We start from the raw sequence: 16716 nt of genomic DNA, 5'->3' as shown, positions 1-16716 counted from the left end.
TCACTCTTTCCTTGATATATATACATTGATTATCGCAATAATGTTATTGACTATATGGAGTATTCATGCATAAACTATATAGGGTTATGTCATCTCTGACTGGCTTGGGATCGATAGGATAACCACTCCTGAGCGTGCGAATTACACTTATTCGATAGAAGCATCCATCAACGCCGGCATCGACATGGTAAGCTACCAGTTAAATGGCTGATGAGATTGAAAGAACCAAAAGAAAACCAATATAGACAACTCTATATATATATATATATGTAGGAGGACTCTTAACTAATTGTGGTACCGGGTGTGGGTTGCAGGTTATGGTCCCATTTCAGTTCGTAGAGTTCATAGACGGTCTGACCGATCTGGTGAACCGTGGATTCATCCCAATGGCCCGCATCGACGACGCTGTCCGCAGGATCTTGCGTGTGAAATTCGCAATGGGTTTGTTTGAGAACCCTATGGCTAATCCAAGTCCGACTTTTAAGCTCGGATCGCAGGTGGGATTTCGCTCGATTCTTTTGTCGACCGCGGATATGACAAAAGGAATCTGCTACTTGATGCTTTAATAAGAGTGCTGTATAACAATGCAGGAACACAGAGAAGTAGCGAGAGAAGCAGTGAGGAAATCTATGGTGCTGCTGAAGAACGGGAAGAACGAGAATGAGAAAGTGATACCATTGACGAAGAACCCTAAAAAGATTCTGGTCGTCGGTCCACATGCCAATAACTTGGGCTGGCAATGCGGCGGTTTCACCCTCACTTGGCAAGGATTCAATGGAACCAACGTCCCTAGTAACGCCAGACTCCGTCTTCCCACCGACGATACCACCGGTAATCCCTCTCCCTTTTTCCGACATCATATCCAAATTCCAATACATATTCTCTAGTTATATACATACACTTTTTGTCAAAAAACTGGTTAAGTATGCGTGTCTGTATATATTTTATAGGTACGACCATCTTGAAAGCCATAAAAGATACGGTGGAGATAACCACCAAAGTGGAATACGTAGAGGAAGCAACCCCGGAGACAGTCAACATGCACCGGGACGCATCCTATGCGGTGGTGGTCGTTGGAGAGCAGCCGTACGCCGAGACAAAGGGGGATAACCCGACACTGGCACTCCCTGACCAAGGCGTTGCCGCGATCAAGAACGTTTGTGGTCGTGGCCTTAAGTGTATCGTGATTCTGATAACGGGACGTCCACTGGTGATCGAACCGTACCTCGACATGATGGATGCCCTGGCGGTCGCGTGGCTGCCGGGAACAGAAGGCCAAGGCGTAGCCGACGTTCTCTTCGGCGACTTTCCGTTCACCGGAACGTTGGCACGTACGTGGATGAAGAACGTGGCCCAGCTTCCTATGAACGTTGGTGACGCGCGTTATGACCCTCTTTTCCCCTTTGGGTTCGGAATCAAAACCTAAAGAACAAGATAAACACGGTTTAAAAAAAAAGTGTTTGTGTAAGTTGTGAGGAAAGCGGAATTTTATTGTGTAAATTAGTATTAATTTGTGTTACTACATATAAACATATATATATATATATATGGAGATTATTGTTTTTTTTTTTTGCAAATTCTTATGTGGACCAACAAATAAAAAAAAAGTGATGGAGTCAATCCAGCAATGTTTCTGAAACCAACACCATTGAAGCCCGTGTCCAAAAATATTCAATATAATAGTAATAGACTTGTATTAATGTGGCATTTTAACATTACTTAATGCAAAAGAAAGAAGCGGCTTTTGATGGCGATGGCGATGGCGATGGCTCTGTACTATTATTTATTTATTAACCGTACGTGTATAGCTAATCTACATACCGAATATATAAAAACAACTAATGCTGATAATGGTACGTCATAACGTTATTTAATGATCTGATTCCTGTATTTTAGGTTGTTGGGGAAAAAAAAGAATTTTCACGTGGAAAATTTTGTCGTTATTTATTGACTAGAGTAATACAGTTATGTGTGCATATGTATTTAGAAAACAAGCAATTGCTTGTATGAATAGGTCAAAATAATAAATCATCTATCGTATATTTCTATATATTTGTTTTGTTTACACATATAGACAATTCGAAGACAACTATGTGATTTTCACATCATGACGTCATGCATGACATCTCGCTGCTCTCTCTACTCTCTCTTCTATTACACATATACCACACATATAATATATAATCATATTATTATTATTATTATTATTATTATTATTATTATTATTATTATCAAAACTCAACATTTATTGCAATATTTATTAAGTCAGGTAATAAATGTATGGGGCACCAGAGTTGTTGAATTAAACAATATAATAATAACAATGTCGAATGAGTCTATTTTATTTGATCTTATATATATACACATAACAAACGTCTCACGAGATCCGGAAATTGTGAGAAGGAATCTCAAAGGGAAGCGTGGAGACAAATAATATATGATCAAAACCATATCGTATATAGTCAATCCCAACTTTCGGACTCAGTCGCTGAGAGAGACTCCCAATTTTCAAGTTTGTACATATACTGAATTTATAATCTAAATCTAAATCAATTTAATTCGCACACATTATGTATATTTTTAAAAAGTTTGGATACCCATAACTATATACATATATATATATATAACGCATTATATATATATTAGATGCTCAATACACATGTTTATGTATATATATATAACATAGTATATATAGAGATTTGTATCTGCGTATATGATATATTATTTGCATTTCCAATGTTGGAGATTTTAATAATCCGAATGGATACCCATATTTTGGGTAGTCCAACCGGTTAAACGAAGCGCAAAGTATCTGTACCACCCGAGTTTGAACTTCAAATTTGGAAAAGAAGTGTATATTCCAAAATCACATGACTAACTTTCGATCCGGGGATTAGTCTTGGATTTAGTCCAAAATATACGGTTATCCAAAAAAAATAATCTGAATGGATAGATATAAGATCTGTGGTTGAATTTGGATAGTACATGTATAGATACAGATATGGATGACAGGTAAGAAAACCATAGTATATATTAAACATATGAATGGGAAGATGGAAGGGAATTTTTGTACCCTAAGAGTGGAGTGTTTAACCAGAAACCTGCTGTAATGATGATGTTAATTAATTTAGAAAGGGAGTTACTAAAGAAGAAGAGAGACAGTTACCACTCACCAGCCAGGCAGATTCTCTGTTAGTTGGCACGTTTTTCCTGTCTCCGTACGTCTCTATCTGTGTATGTGTGTATGTGTGTGTGTATATGCTGCACGCGATCCGGATGGAGAAATCCACTCACTCGAGATAAAGATCCGATTCTGATATTACGTTTTTCGGTATCACATATATGTTTTTATACGCCCACGTTTTGGACCCTTAGATTCCATCCTTTTTTTTTCTTTCTTATTATTATTATTGTCAACATACCAAAATCAGGGATTTAGTTTTGATATATAAAAAAAAGGAATCGAAGAAATACGGAATATATGGTGGTTGGGGGGAAACTATATAACATTAATATAAATTATTGGTTTTAAGTCAATCGACGACTCCATCGAATACATTAGTCTTTTTTTTTTTATATATATATAATCATAAAATCTCGTGGAACAAAAATAGGAAAAAAGTTGTAAAGGAAAAACAAATCGAGGAAAAGCAGTGAATCATAACCGGACTGATGCGGTCCAATTGGCCATGACCACCCCCTAATCATAAAATTACGTGGCTTCTCCAATTAAATCCAAATATTATAGTATTATAGGCTTGTATTATAAATATATATATATATATATATGTATAGTAATCAGACTATTCAGTAAATGTATATATACAGTAAATGTGTGTACCTACCACCAGTGATTCTATATATCGCGGTGTTTCAATTTTGGTTCGGGGACCAACTAAGTTGCTCGTTCTGTTTTGTTTTTCTGGGTTCATGTTCGTCGTTTTCTATATATTATTTCTTCCTTCCTCTTTTTTCCTCTGTTTACTATAATATAAGTCTGGAATTAAATTTCGTCCGAAGAGCGTGAAGGAATCAAACTTCCACACGGAGCTCTTGTCCCTTTTTCTCGTTTTACATTTCTGTTCAAAGACGAACTCTTCCAACAAGACTCGTGTTCGGTAGGTCTTCTATTTATTACTTTTTTTTTTTAATATCGGAAACAGATCTCTGACACGTGGATTTGTATATTTAATAATAATTACCTGTGTATTTTGGTCAAGGTCCGCGGTGATTTTTTCCAAATATTTTTATGCAATTATGCATATTTTTTTTTATGGGACGATAGTAATTAGATTATGTGATGACAGTTCATTTTTTATTTTAATGTTTTTTTCACTGTGCATAGGCTTGGAGGAGAAACAGAGCCCATAAATGCGAAGAATCTGACCTTTGTTTTTTATTTTCTCGGAGAGTTTTCCGGGAAAATGTCTTCCTTTTATTATTATTCCTCATGGGTCTCCGACCTCTCTTGCTCGTCGGCGTCGGTCATTGACCAGACGTCCTCTGTTCCGGTGATCATCCAATGGCTGAGATTCGTCCTCCTCTCTCCCTGCCCTCAGCGCGCACTCTTCTCCGCCGTCGATCTTCTCTTCCTCCTCGCTCTCGTTCTCTTCGCTCTCCAGAAGCTCTTTTCTTCTTCTACTGCTCGAACGGAGACCAACGGAAACGCCGAAATCAGCAAACCCCTCATCGGAGGCCGCCGAAGAACCCTAACCAGAACGACCGCGTGGTTCAAAACGACGCTCCTCGTCACCTTTCTCCTGTCGTTTTCCTCTATCGTGCTCTGCGTTTTGGCCTTCACCCGGACCCAGACTCCATGGAAGCTCGTCGATTCTCTGTTTTGGCTGGTCCATGCCGTTACCAACGCCGTCATCGCGGTTTTGATCCTCCACGAGAAGAGATTCGATGCTACAAATCACCCTTTATCACTACGAATCTATTGGGTTTTCAGTTTCGTGGCCACAACTTTGTTAGCCGCCGCCGGGCTTATCCATATATTCTCCGGAGAGACCGCCGCCGCGAGGTTGGTGGCAGACGACGTCGCTTCGTTCGTCTCATTCTTGTTGTCGGCCTTTCTGCTTCTGGTGTCCATCAGAGGATCCACCGGCGTGGTCTCGGTGTCCGAGACGGAGCCGGAGTACGACGTCGTTCTGGACAATTCCAAGAATGTCTCTCTGTTCTCGTCCGCTTCGGTTTTGTCGAAAGCCTTCTGGTTGTGGATGAATCCTCTTCTGAGCAAAGGCTACAAATCGCCGTTGAAGATCGACGAGGTCCCGACTCTGTCTCCAGAACACAGAGCCGAGAGATTGGCTCTGCTCTTCGAATCCAAATGGCCCAAACCGCACGAGAACTCCAAGCACCCTGTCCGAACGACTCTGCTCCGGTGTTTCTGGAAGGAAGTCGCTTTCACCGCGTTCTTAGCCATCGTTCGTCTCTGCGTTATGTACGTTGGTCCGGTTCTCATCCAAAGCTTCGTGGACTTCACCTCCGGGAAAAGAAGATCGTCAATGGAGGGTTACTATCTCGTTCTCATTCTCCTGGTGGCTAAATTCGTCGAGGTCTTGACGACACATCAGTTCAATTTCAATTCCCAGAAGCTTGGAATGCTTATCCGATCGACCCTGATTACTGCGTTGTACAAGAAGGGTCTGAAGCTCACTTGCTCTGCACGTCAGGCTCACGGTGTCGGACAGATCGTGAATTACATGGCCGTGGACGCTCAACAGCTCTCCGACATGATGCTTCAGCTTCACGCCATATGGCTTATGCCGATGCAAGTGACAGTGGCTCTGGTACTTCTCTACGGCAGCCTCGGCGCCTCTGTCGTGACGGCCGTAATCGGCCTCGTGGGCGTGTTCTTGTTCATCTTGCTCGGGACGAAACGAAACAACAGATTCCAGTTCAGCCTGATGCGGAACCGCGATTCTCGGATGAAGGCCACCAACGAAATGCTCAACTACATGCGAGTAATCAAGTTCCAGGCTTGGGAGAATCACTTCAACAAGAGGATCCAGAAGTTCCGCGAGATGGAATTCACTTGGCTCTCCAAGTTCTTCTACTCCATATCCGGTAACATCATCGTGCTTTGGAGCACGCCCGTTCTGATCTCCGCCTTCACGTTCGCGACCGCCCTCGCTCTCGGAATCAAGCTGGACGCGGCTACAGTGTTCACGGCCACGTCCATATTCAAGATCCTGCAGGAGCCGATCAGGGCTTTCCCTCAGTCTATGATCTCTCTGTCTCAGGCGATGATTTCGTTGGGAAGATTAGATGCGTACATGATCAGCAGAGAGCTGTCTGAAGAGGCCGTGGAGAGATCCCGCGGCTGCGAAGGTCCAACCGCCGTCGAGATCAGAAATGGAAGCTTCAGCTGGGAAGATGAAGACAACGAACCCGTGTTGAAAGACATTAACTTTGAGGTTAAAAAGGGCGAGCTCACCGCCATTGTCGGGACCGTCGGATCGGGCAAATCCTCATTGTTAGCTTCAGTTCTCGGCGAAATGCATAAGATTTCTGGCAAGGTGCGAATTTATTGACCAACTTTGTGAACCGATGATTAACATTTTTATGTACGAAATGGAATTCGGATTCATAACAATGGTTTACAGGTGAGGGTTTGTGGGACAACGGCGTACGTAGCGCAGACATCTTGGATCCAGAATGGGACGGTTCAGGACAACATCTTGTTTGGTCTGGCGATGGATAGGGACAAATATAACGAAGTTATCAAGGTCTGTTGTTTGGACAAAGACCTGCAGATGATGGAGTTTGGTGATCAAACTGAAATCGGTGAGCGAGGCATCAACCTTAGCGGAGGCCAGAAGCAGCGAATACAGCTAGCTCGTGCCGTCTATCAGGACAGCGATGTCTACCTGCTTGATGACGTTTTCAGTGCGGTGGATGCTCATACTGGTTCAGACATATTCAAGGTCCACACGTTTGTGTAAATCTGAGACTGAAATCTTTGTATTTCTTTTTATACACAAAACACAAGCTGATTCTCTTTCTCTCGTGTTGTTTCTGCAGAATTGCGTAAGAGGAGCTCTGAAAGGCAAGACTATCTTGCTTGTAACCCATCAAGTCGACTTCTTGCACAACGTCGATTGCATCTTGGTATGACCTGAAACAGAATCAAAGATTCAAACTGCTACACCTATCTTTTTGTTTCGCTGGGAAAAAGATTCAAACTTTTGCCCTTCGAGACTATGAAATAGCATTGCTTTATTGCGACTTCAGGTTATGCGGGAAGGAATGATTGTCCAATCAGGAAAATATGACGAGATACTGAATTCCGGTGTGGACTTCCGGGCACTGGTGGTGGCTCATGAAACCTCGATGGAGCTAGTTGAAGCTGGCGCCAACTCTGCAGCTACGGCTGCCACTGCAACCTCAACCTCCCCCAGACCACCAATGTAAATCTGAGACTGAAATCTTTGTATTTCTTTTTATACACAAAACACAAGCTGATTCTCTTTCTCTCGTGTTGTTTCTGCAGAATTGCGTAAGAGGAGCTCTGAAAGGCAAGACTATCTTGCTTGTAACCCATCAAGTCGACTTCTTGCACAACGTCGATTGCATCTTGGTATGACCTGAAACAGAATCAAAGATTCAAACTGCTACACCTATCTTTTTGTTTCGCTGGGAAAAAGATTCAAACTTTTGCCCTTCGAGACTATGAAATAGCATTGCTTTATTGCGACTTCAGGTTATGCGGGAAGGAATGATTGTCCAATCAGGAAAATATGACGAGATACTGAATTCCGGTGTGGACTTCCGGGCACTGGTGGTGGCTCATGAAACCTCGATGGAGCTAGTTGAAGCTGGCGCCAACTCTGCAGCTACGGCTGCCACTGCAACCTCAACCTCCCCAAGACCACCAATATCTCCTGGAGTAAACTCACCAAGAACCCCGAGAAATTCAATGGACTCTCCCCGTCTAGGCGAGCTGAACGAGGAACATGTCAAATCCTTTATCGGCTCCAATGTCCCAGAAGAACACGACGGAAAGCTGATCAAGGAAGAGGAGAGGGAGACAGGACAGGTCAGCCTGCGTGTCTACAAACTGTACTGCACCGAGGCATATGGCTGGTGGGGCATTGTGCTCGTGCTCTTCTTCTCTCTGGCATGGCAGGGTTCTCTCATGGCCAGTGATTATTGGCTTGCTTACGAAACATCGGCTGAAAATGCGGTTTCCTTTAGTGCTTCGGTCTTCATACGTGTCTATGTCATTATTGCTGTTGTTTCCTTTGTTCTGGTGTTCTTTCGGTCGTTCTACGTCACACACTTGGGGCTCAAGACGGCTCAGATCTTCTTCGGGCAGATTCTAAACAGTATATTGCATGCTCCCATGTCATTTTTCGACACCACCCCCTCTGGAAGAATTCTCAGTCGGGTTAGAGAATGTTTTACCTCTTCTGTGTTCATTCATTACTCGGGTTTGTAGTCGAGGAGAGATTAAAGGTCGTGGCTTTGGAATTTGCAGGCATCGACCGATCAAACCAATGTCGATATATTCATTCCTTTCATCATGGGACTCGTGATCGCAATGTACACCACGCTTCTGAGCATCTTCATAGTTACCTGCCAGTATTCTTGGCCTACAATCTTCTTCGTGATCCCGCTCGGATGGCTCAACATCTGGTATCGGGTACGATTTTTTTTTTTTTTGTGATTCTGAAATGTTAACTACCAAGTATTATTTGATGTTTGATGTTCTAACTCGACTTTGGTCTTGAACTGCAGGGCTATTACCTCGCATCAGCTCGGGAACTAACCCGTCTGGACTCGATCACTAAGGCTCCCGTTATCCACCATTTCTCAGAGAGCATAGCTGGAGTGATGACAGTCCGGTCGTTCAGGAAGCAGGACATGTTTAGGAAGGAGAATGTGAACCGTGTCAACGCTAATCTCAGGATGGACTTTCACAACAATGGATCCAACGAGTGGCTTGGCTTCCGCCTCGAGCTGATGGGAAGCTGGGTGCTTTGCATCTCAGCTCTCTTCATGATCTTGCTTCCCAGCAACATTATCAAACCCGGTACTGTAACCTGAGTTTTCGCCTGAAATTTTGACCTTGTCAAGCATCATCCAAAGTTCTTGAAGCTTGCTTTATAGAAAACTGAACTGACCTTCTTGAGCTTTCGTTTGGTTATGGTGCAGAGAATGTAGGGCTTTCACTTTCTTATGGATTGTCACTCAACTCGGTTCTATTCTGGGCAATTTATCTGAGCTGCCTTGTGGAGAACAAGATGGTTTCGGTTGAAAGGATCAAACAGTTCACTAACATTCCCTCAGAAGCTGCCTGGGAGATCAAAGAAACCGTCCCGCCCCCGAGCTGGCCCTTCCAAGGAAATGTACATCTCGAAGACCTCAAGGTACCTGAACTTTCTTTCACTTATGTAAAGAGCTCTCCTTCAATTTGAGCGAAGAATGTGAAATGGTTTGTGGAATCTCATGGCAATACAGGTAAGGTACAGGCCGAACACTCCACTTGTGCTCAAGGGAATAACTCTGGACATCCATGGAGGCGAGAAGATAGGCGTGGTTGGTCGAACTGGAAGCGGGAAATCGACACTGATTCAGGTCTTGTTCAGGCTGGTAGAGCCTTCTGGGGGGAAGATGATCATCGACGGTATCAATATCTGCACTCTAGGGCTTCATGATCTCAGGTCGAGATTGGGGATTATTCCTCAAGAACCTGTCCTCTTTGAAGGCACCGTTAGAACCAATATCGACCCAACAGAGCAGTATTCCGACGAAGAAATCTGGAAGGTAAAACACAACTGAAAACTAAAATCAACTATTCGAAACAAACACCATGAACTGAAGAACCAAAATCTGAAACTGGATCCGTTTTCTCCAGAGCCTCGAACGATGTCAACTGAAGGAAATCGTAGCATCCAAGCCCGAGAAACTCGATTCTCTCGGTGAGTTAAACGTTCTAAACGCGACCATCGTTCGACCGATTTCGATCTATAGAAAGATACCTGAAGCGATATACTGTGTATTTTTGCGTGGCAGTTGTGGACAATGGAGAGAACTGGAGCGTAGGGCAGAGACAGCTGCTGTGTTTGGGGAGGGTAATGCTGAAACGGAGCAGGCTGCTGTTCCTAGACGAAGCGACGGCATCAGTGGATTCCCAGACAGATGCAGTGATACAGAAAATCATAAGAGAGGACTTTGAAGCGTGCACCATCATCAGCATCGCGCACAGGATCCCCACTGTCATGGACTGCGATCGTGTCCTTGTCATCGACGCAGGTATCACAATCAGATCGCCCCATGTCACATACACATACACATATACATATACATATACATGATGACTGGGAAACTATGAACCGCAGGGAGGGCGAAGGAGTTTGACAAACCGGGAAAATTGCTGGAGAAGCAGTCGGTGTTTGGGGCATTGGTGCAAGAGTATGCTCTCCGATCAGCCGGCCTTTGATGTCATTAGCTTCATTTATTCTCTTCTCTCTCTCTCTCCCATGATCCAAAGAGCCATCGGAGATATACATCGGATGAGATCAATAATCAGAGGATGCTTCCCTTTTTGATCCTTCTCCTTGTATTTCTTTCAGGCACCAAGTGTTTATTCAGTACAGAACCATTGAAACGGCGCCGTTTGGTTTCATGTTTCTAGGGTTCCACCTTCGCGCCTTTTCGGCTGCTGCTATTAATAAAAGTTTTTCAAGCCATTATAAGCCTAAGCCCCACAGATTTCTTTTATTTTAATAAATAAATCATATAGAAAAATACAGTAAGATCTAGGAGTCAAATTGGACTTTGATATACTTGAGATTAAAAAAATAACCAAAATACAATAACGACAAAAAAAATCTATAAAGTATATTTTGTTTATCAAAAGAAAATAATGGCGTAATTGAAAGAAACAAGAGATGGAAAATGAATGTGACACATATTGCCATTGGGTCCACCCATTTGATAGGAGTAATCAAAATGAAAATTAAAATGCATTGGGATTACATTTTATTATAACCCAGGTGCTCTGTATCAGTTGTATTTCAACAGAAATAACGGCCTCTGTAAATACACACGTATGAATGTATAAGCGCGTGTATATGCCGAGTTTCATTTAAACAGAGCAATGTACATTCGGAAGCAATGCAACAGAAAATTTTCCATCCCTTGTTTCTTCCTCTGCTTTACATTTTCCCGCATTTTCTCTCTAGCCAAACACCTCTCGGCTTGCTCCTGATAAGAACCCATGGCGACTGCTGCTGGAGAAGAGAAGCCGGTGATGATCGTCGGAATGGACACGAGCGATCACAGCACGTACGCGCTTGAGTGGACGCTGGACCACTTCTTCGTCCCCTATGCTCCGAATCCACCGTTCAGGCTCTTCGTTTTCTACGCCAAACATTCTTCGCCGTATCGCTACATGGAACCTTGTATTCCATCTCCTCCTCACGCTCTACTTCTGGTTTCCGTTTAATCCGTTAGATGCGCATCCGCGTATTTTCCCCGAACCCAATTATGCCAGAGTCGATCTGCAGGGATTTGATTAGAGGTTTAGGGGTTTAGATTTGGGGGAAAATCCCGTAGGATTGAATTTCGTGTTCGATTAAGATATATTAGGCTCTGAAATATCTGGGATTTGGTTGTTATTGTCGGATTGACTGAATGCATTTTGGAGCTGCAGTTGCATTGCCTATCGTGGACTCTCATTTGAAGCAGGTTGCTGCCGGAGTTATGGAAAGAGCCGAGCAAATCTGCCTCAGTAAATCGGTAATAATCACTCATGAACATCTCATTCTTTGCCATTTTTCCTTGTTTACTGGATAAACAAAATGCAAGTTGCGTTGGATTTTTTTTTATGGAGTACAACAAAATTTTTTTTAAAAAAGTATATCCATAGCATGAGTGAGCTATTGCGGAATCAATCCGTATCTTAGTTTAGTAATAACAAATCAAAGTTCTCTCTCTTAAACAAGATGTGCATGTTGATGATGATTTTACATCTCGTCAAACTTTTTGGTTTTAAGAATATTTTCGGGATTTGATTTTGGATATCGAATATCAAATGCCCTGATTGAGCATCGAGGTTCATGGAATGGGATATCGTACTTGAATCTGGTTATATCTGCCTTTTTGTTGATGTGTTTGGGTCTCCCCGGACCCCCCGCTCAACGGGATGCATTGTGCGCCGGCCTGCCCTTTATTTGGGTTTCACTTTGGTGTAATCACCGGTTAAAGCTAAAACTTGTCTGGTATTCTTAACTCGTAGGTAACTGGTGCAAGATTTAAAGTGGTGGACGGAGACCCTAGACTTGTTCTGTGTGATGCTGTGGACAAACACGCTGCTTCAGTCCTGGTTGTTGGCAATCATGGATATGGAGCTATCAAAAGGTGATTTGCTCTAATATTCTCGACCCGAGACCAATTCTGGCCTGCATCTGCATACTTTGACACAAAATGCAGGCCAACTTTTGAAACTTAGCTGCCTTGAAGAATAGAGGGGTGGATCGCATAAAGGAGTTTTATGGTCCTGTCGAATATGCGTTGCAGGGCGATTCTGGGGAGTGTGAGCGACTACTGCGCTCATCATGCGCATTGCACCGTCATGATCGCCAAGAAACCCAAGATCAAAAAAGCTAAATCTGCCTCTCCCGTTTAAACAAGCGTCAAGCTACATTGATTGATCCCATTTTTGTATATAGAATAAAACAATCTATATTCGTGCATGTGGTGTTTGTGTTTGGAACCAAAAAAGATGGAAGTTTGTGAATAGGTATAATGGTACGGACTCTGTGTCTTGTTGTTGTTCATGATTCCCCCATGGAATGATACTATTGACGTAAGAATTTCTTCATATTTGCTGGTTTCCATTTTTTTGTTTTTTGTTATTCATTTAATGCGGTTTCTTACTCAACAATTGTGGCACTAGCGTCTTTTCAGTACGATAGACGGATAGAGCCCTCTAAACGGCGCCGTTTTCATTTCTTGGCACCCGTATCTGGTGACTGGTGGTGGTTCCACCTCTCGCGCCTTTCCCGCTCCTGTTAATAATAGAAGACCATTTATTTATCGTTGACAAGCCCGACCGAATTATTTTATTTTTTATAAATAAATGAAATAAAAAACTACAGTAAGATCCAGGTGTCATATTGGACTTAAATATACTCGACATAAAAATTTAATCGAAATTTAACGACAACAAAAAATCTATAAAATTAAAATCAGATGGACTTGGCATTGGGAAAGGACATAATATATTTATTTTTAAAAAAAATGGGAATCCTATAATGCCTAATTCTAAGAAATAATGGAAAATGAATCTGGAACACACTGGCATTGGACCCCACCCATTTTTATTTGATTGAAGGAAGGAGTCATCAAGTGAATTTTAAAATGCATTGGGATTACGTTTTATAACCCAAGTCGTCGCGCTCTGTTCCTTCTCGCATCTCCTTCCGAAAAAACCTACAGAATTCAAACGAGATAGAGAAAGAAAGAATCCATGGCGACTGCTTCTATAGAAGAGAAGCCGGTGATGATCGTCGGGGTCGACCAGAGCGATCACAGCATGTACGCGCTTGAGTGGACACTGGACCAATTCTTCGCCTCCTATGCTTCGAATCCGCCGTTCAGGCTCTGTGTCGTCCACGCCAAACCTTCTCCGACTTCTGCTGTTTGCCTCGCTGGTCCTGGTATTCCTTCTCCTTCTTACGCTCTACTTCTGGTACCCGTTTGATCCATTAGATGCACATCCCTGTATTCCCGCCCGCATCCGATGATTTCAGAGTCGATGTGCAGGGATTTTGATTGGAGGTTTAGGGTAAAACCCTAACTGAACTTAATTACAATATTAATTATGAAAATAATAATAATACTCTTATAGGAAATTCCTGTAGGATTGAACTTCGTGTTTCAGTTCGTGTTCGATTAAGACGTATTAGGCTCTGAATTATCTGGGATTTGGTTGTTATTGTCGGGTTGACTGGGTGCATTTAGGAGCTGCAGAAGTATTGCCTTACGTGGAAACGGATTTGAAGATGATTGCTGCCGGAGTTATTCAAAGAGCTAAGCAAATCTGCCTCAGCAAATCGGTAATAATCACTCATTGGCATCTCATTCATTTCGATTTCGCCTTGCTTACTGGAGAAACAAAATCCAGGTTGTGTTGGAAATTTTTTGATGGAGTACAATCAACCTCTAAAATTAGTTTATCCGTAGCATCATTGAGCGATTGGGGGATTGCTAAGTGGGTATGGATATATCAATCAGTCCGGACGTCTTAGTCTAATAATAATAAATCAAAGTTCTTTCTTTTAATCAAGATGTACATGTTGATGATGATTTTACAAACTGTCGAACTTTTTGGTTTAAAATGTTTTTGGGATTGCTTGTGGATGCCCTGAGTGAGCCATGAGGATCATGGAAATCATATGGAATCTAGATATATGCTTTGTTCATGTATTTGTATTTGTCTTTGATGTACTATTGCAAAACATGATGCAAGAGAAATTCTAACATGGTGTAAATTCACTGGTTAGAACTAAATCTTCTCTTTTGTTCATTACCTGTAGGTAACTGATGCAAAATTTGAAGTGGTGGAAGGAGACCCTAGACTTGTTATGTGTGATGCTGTGGACAAACACGTTGCTTCAGTTCTGGTTGTTGGTAGTCATGGATATGGAGCTATTAAAAGGTATTTGCTCTATTATTCTGGACCGTGCTCTATAGATTAGGCTCTACTTGTGCCAAGAATGCCAAATGCTGGCCTATACTTAGACACAAATACTGGCCAACTTTGAAATTTAGCTGCCTGAAGAATCGGGGCATATAAAGGCTTAAAATGGTGATGTGGTGGCTATGATATTTGTGAAATATTTTAGAAAATGCTATGGTTTTTTCATAGTCCCATCTAATCGAGGAAACCGAAATTGAGTCTTGCCAGTGTCCATGTCCACTGCTTGCTGAAATGTCTTCCAATCTAACCCTTGGTCACTCAATTGTTGTCCTATGTATTGTTCTAGCCAAGATTATAAATTTCAGTCCCTTTTGACAAGATTGAGAATATGCATCGCAGGGCGGTTCTTGGAAGTGTGAGCGACTACTGTTCTCATCATGCGCATTGCACCGTTATGATCGTGAAGAAACCCAAGACCAAGGGTTAAGTCTGCTTCTCCCCTGTAAGTAACTATCAAGCTATATTGTTGTGATGATTGATCCCATTTGAAAACTCAATAAACAAGCTTGCCCTGATGCAAGTTCCAGACATCGTGTGGTGTGTTTCTGATGGATGTAACTGTCCTAAAGAAAAATGGAAAAAAGATGGAAGTTTGTGAGTAGGTAAAGGTATGATATCTGTGTATTGTACTTGTTCATGATTCCCCATGGAATGGTATGACGTGACAACCTCTTCGTATTTGCCGGTGCCCATACTTTGTTATTTGCTGATACCAAATGCTTTCAACTGTTTTAGAGATTAAGGAACATGGGTTTAGCTAGGTTGTAGAGCATATGATATGGTTGACCAGATCGACTTAAAAGCGTCGTCGTATAAGACAAAGGGTGCCAGACTGGTTCTATGACTAGACTAAATTGGTTGTCATGGATTTGATATCAAATTGTTTTTGTTTTTTGTGTTTTCTTTTTTTAACCTAACAGAGGCTAATTCGAACTGTGGGGATACGTTGGTTGTCACGGAATCTTTTCTCTTCTTTTGCGAAGATTAAGGATTAATCTATTCGTTATTTGTGATTACTAAGTGCATATAATTGGTCATCGGCATTCTAACTTAGCCAAAAAAAATGAATGAATTTGAGTTATGTATATCAGACAAAACGCTATGATTTGGATTCGGTATTCGCATAACTCTTTCTAGTGCCACAAGTTTGCTACGACGCCCACCATGTGACCGCTTGACAGGGAGGAGGTGCCTCTTTTCCGTTTATTGAAATCCCGACAACTACACTTCCAAAACTCTTGGAACTCGAGTATAGTTATGTCGTAATCTCTGTGGATGTGCAGGATGATGAGATTTGGCATCAAATATTAAGCGCTATAGTATCTTCGTCACACTAAAACTTTGCAAATTGTTTTATAGAACCCATGCGAATGAGTCTTACATCACTTCTTCTGCATCTTGACTGAGGTGTATCAGTTCAAACGGCGCTGATGCAAACTGTGTGGATATCTAATATTCAGAAGAATACCAATACAAATTCTTATTCGCCACAAAAAAATATTTGAAACCAGCAAATAATTTTGCTTCATATATCCGTCATTTTATGAACAATATGTTCATTATTGTATTAACTCAGAGTACAATCATACACGTATAAATGTGTGTCGTCTGTTTGGGTGGTCCATGATATATATATATATATATATATTTATAGGGTTTAGGAAAAGAAGATCAGTGAGCTAGTCTGGACAGTCACGAGGTTTGAATGTACGTTTGCACATTAATATATATATACATGGACAGATCCATTTCCGAAACTTGAAATTTGTAACCAGAAACAAAGCTTATAAAATTAATTAATTATTTAATTTTCTCTTCCTTTTTTCTTTTCCATTTCCCTTTTTCTTTACATAGAAAGTAAAGTACACAAATAGTCAGTGTATGTATGCATGATGTACCATTTGATAGTGTTTAATATATGACTAATTTGGCAAAATAATATATATATATATATATAGTGGCGGGGCCTTTCTGAGAACCGAGAACGACTTTTTTTTTCAACC

The 16716-nt window shown here is 41.7% G+C and overlaps 4 protein-coding genes across 5 annotated transcripts in view; all 4 read left to right on the top strand.

Moving 5' to 3' along the window:
• LOC104803070 (beta-glucosidase BoGH3B-like) overlaps positions 1–1426 on the top strand; it is a 3218-nt gene extending 1792 nt beyond the window's left edge. Inside the window, exons 6-9 of the mRNA XM_010526946.1 lie at positions 83–187; positions 315–497; positions 591–831; positions 951–1426. Coding sequence (XP_010525248.1) covers positions 83–187; positions 315–497; positions 591–831; positions 951–1426 — 1005 coding nt within the window. The remainder of the gene's footprint in view (positions 1–82; positions 188–314; positions 498–590; positions 832–950) is intronic.
• A 2592-nt stretch (positions 1427–4018) lies between these two features.
• Positions 4019–10706, top strand: LOC104802164 (ABC transporter C family member 4-like). The gene is made up of 12 exons (XM_010525636.1): positions 4019–4118; positions 4346–6521; positions 6609–6929; positions 7027–7113; positions 7706–8392; positions 8483–8647; positions 8743–9037; positions 9160–9374; positions 9466–9771; positions 9863–9926; positions 10021–10260; positions 10347–10706. The coding sequence occupies exons 2-12, from the start codon at positions 4425–4427 to the stop codon at positions 10445–10447; spliced, it is 4578 nt and encodes a 1525-aa protein (XP_010523938.1). The 5' UTR covers positions 4019–4118; positions 4346–4424; the 3' UTR covers positions 10448–10706.
• A 150-nt stretch (positions 10707–10856) lies between these two features.
• Positions 10857–12805, top strand: LOC104802163 (universal stress protein Slr1101-like). Its single transcript, XM_010525635.1, has 4 exons — positions 10857–11411; positions 11663–11748; positions 12248–12369; positions 12529–12805. Exons 1-4 carry the CDS (start codon positions 11228–11230, stop codon positions 12635–12637), a joined length of 501 nt encoding a protein of 166 aa, XP_010523937.1. The 5' UTR covers positions 10857–11227; the 3' UTR covers positions 12638–12805.
• A 573-nt stretch (positions 12806–13378) lies between these two features.
• Positions 13379–15393, top strand: LOC104802162 (universal stress protein PHOS34-like). 2 transcript variants are annotated; one of them, XM_010525634.2, is made up of 4 exons: positions 13379–13670; positions 13984–14069; positions 14550–14671; positions 15053–15393. In XM_010525634.2, the coding sequence occupies exons 1-4, from the start codon at positions 13481–13483 to the stop codon at positions 15138–15140; spliced, it is 486 nt and encodes a 161-aa protein (XP_010523936.1). In that variant the 5' UTR covers positions 13379–13480; the 3' UTR covers positions 15141–15393. The 2 variants fall into 2 exon arrangements, with proteins under 2 accessions (XP_010523936.1, XP_010523934.1); XM_010525632.2 differs by having other exon boundaries at positions 13380–13670; positions 13975–14069.
• Positions 15394–16716: the final 1323 nt, after the last annotated feature.

Source organism: Tarenaya hassleriana, unplaced genomic scaffold, assembly GCF_000463585.1.
Source record: "Tarenaya hassleriana unplaced genomic scaffold, ASM46358v1 Cleome8, whole genome shotgun sequence".
Classification (NCBI taxonomy): domain Eukaryota; kingdom Viridiplantae; phylum Streptophyta; class Magnoliopsida; order Brassicales; family Cleomaceae; genus Tarenaya; species Tarenaya hassleriana.
Note: the sequence above shows the minus strand (reverse complement) of the source record. Positions and strands in the feature narration are given on the sequence as shown.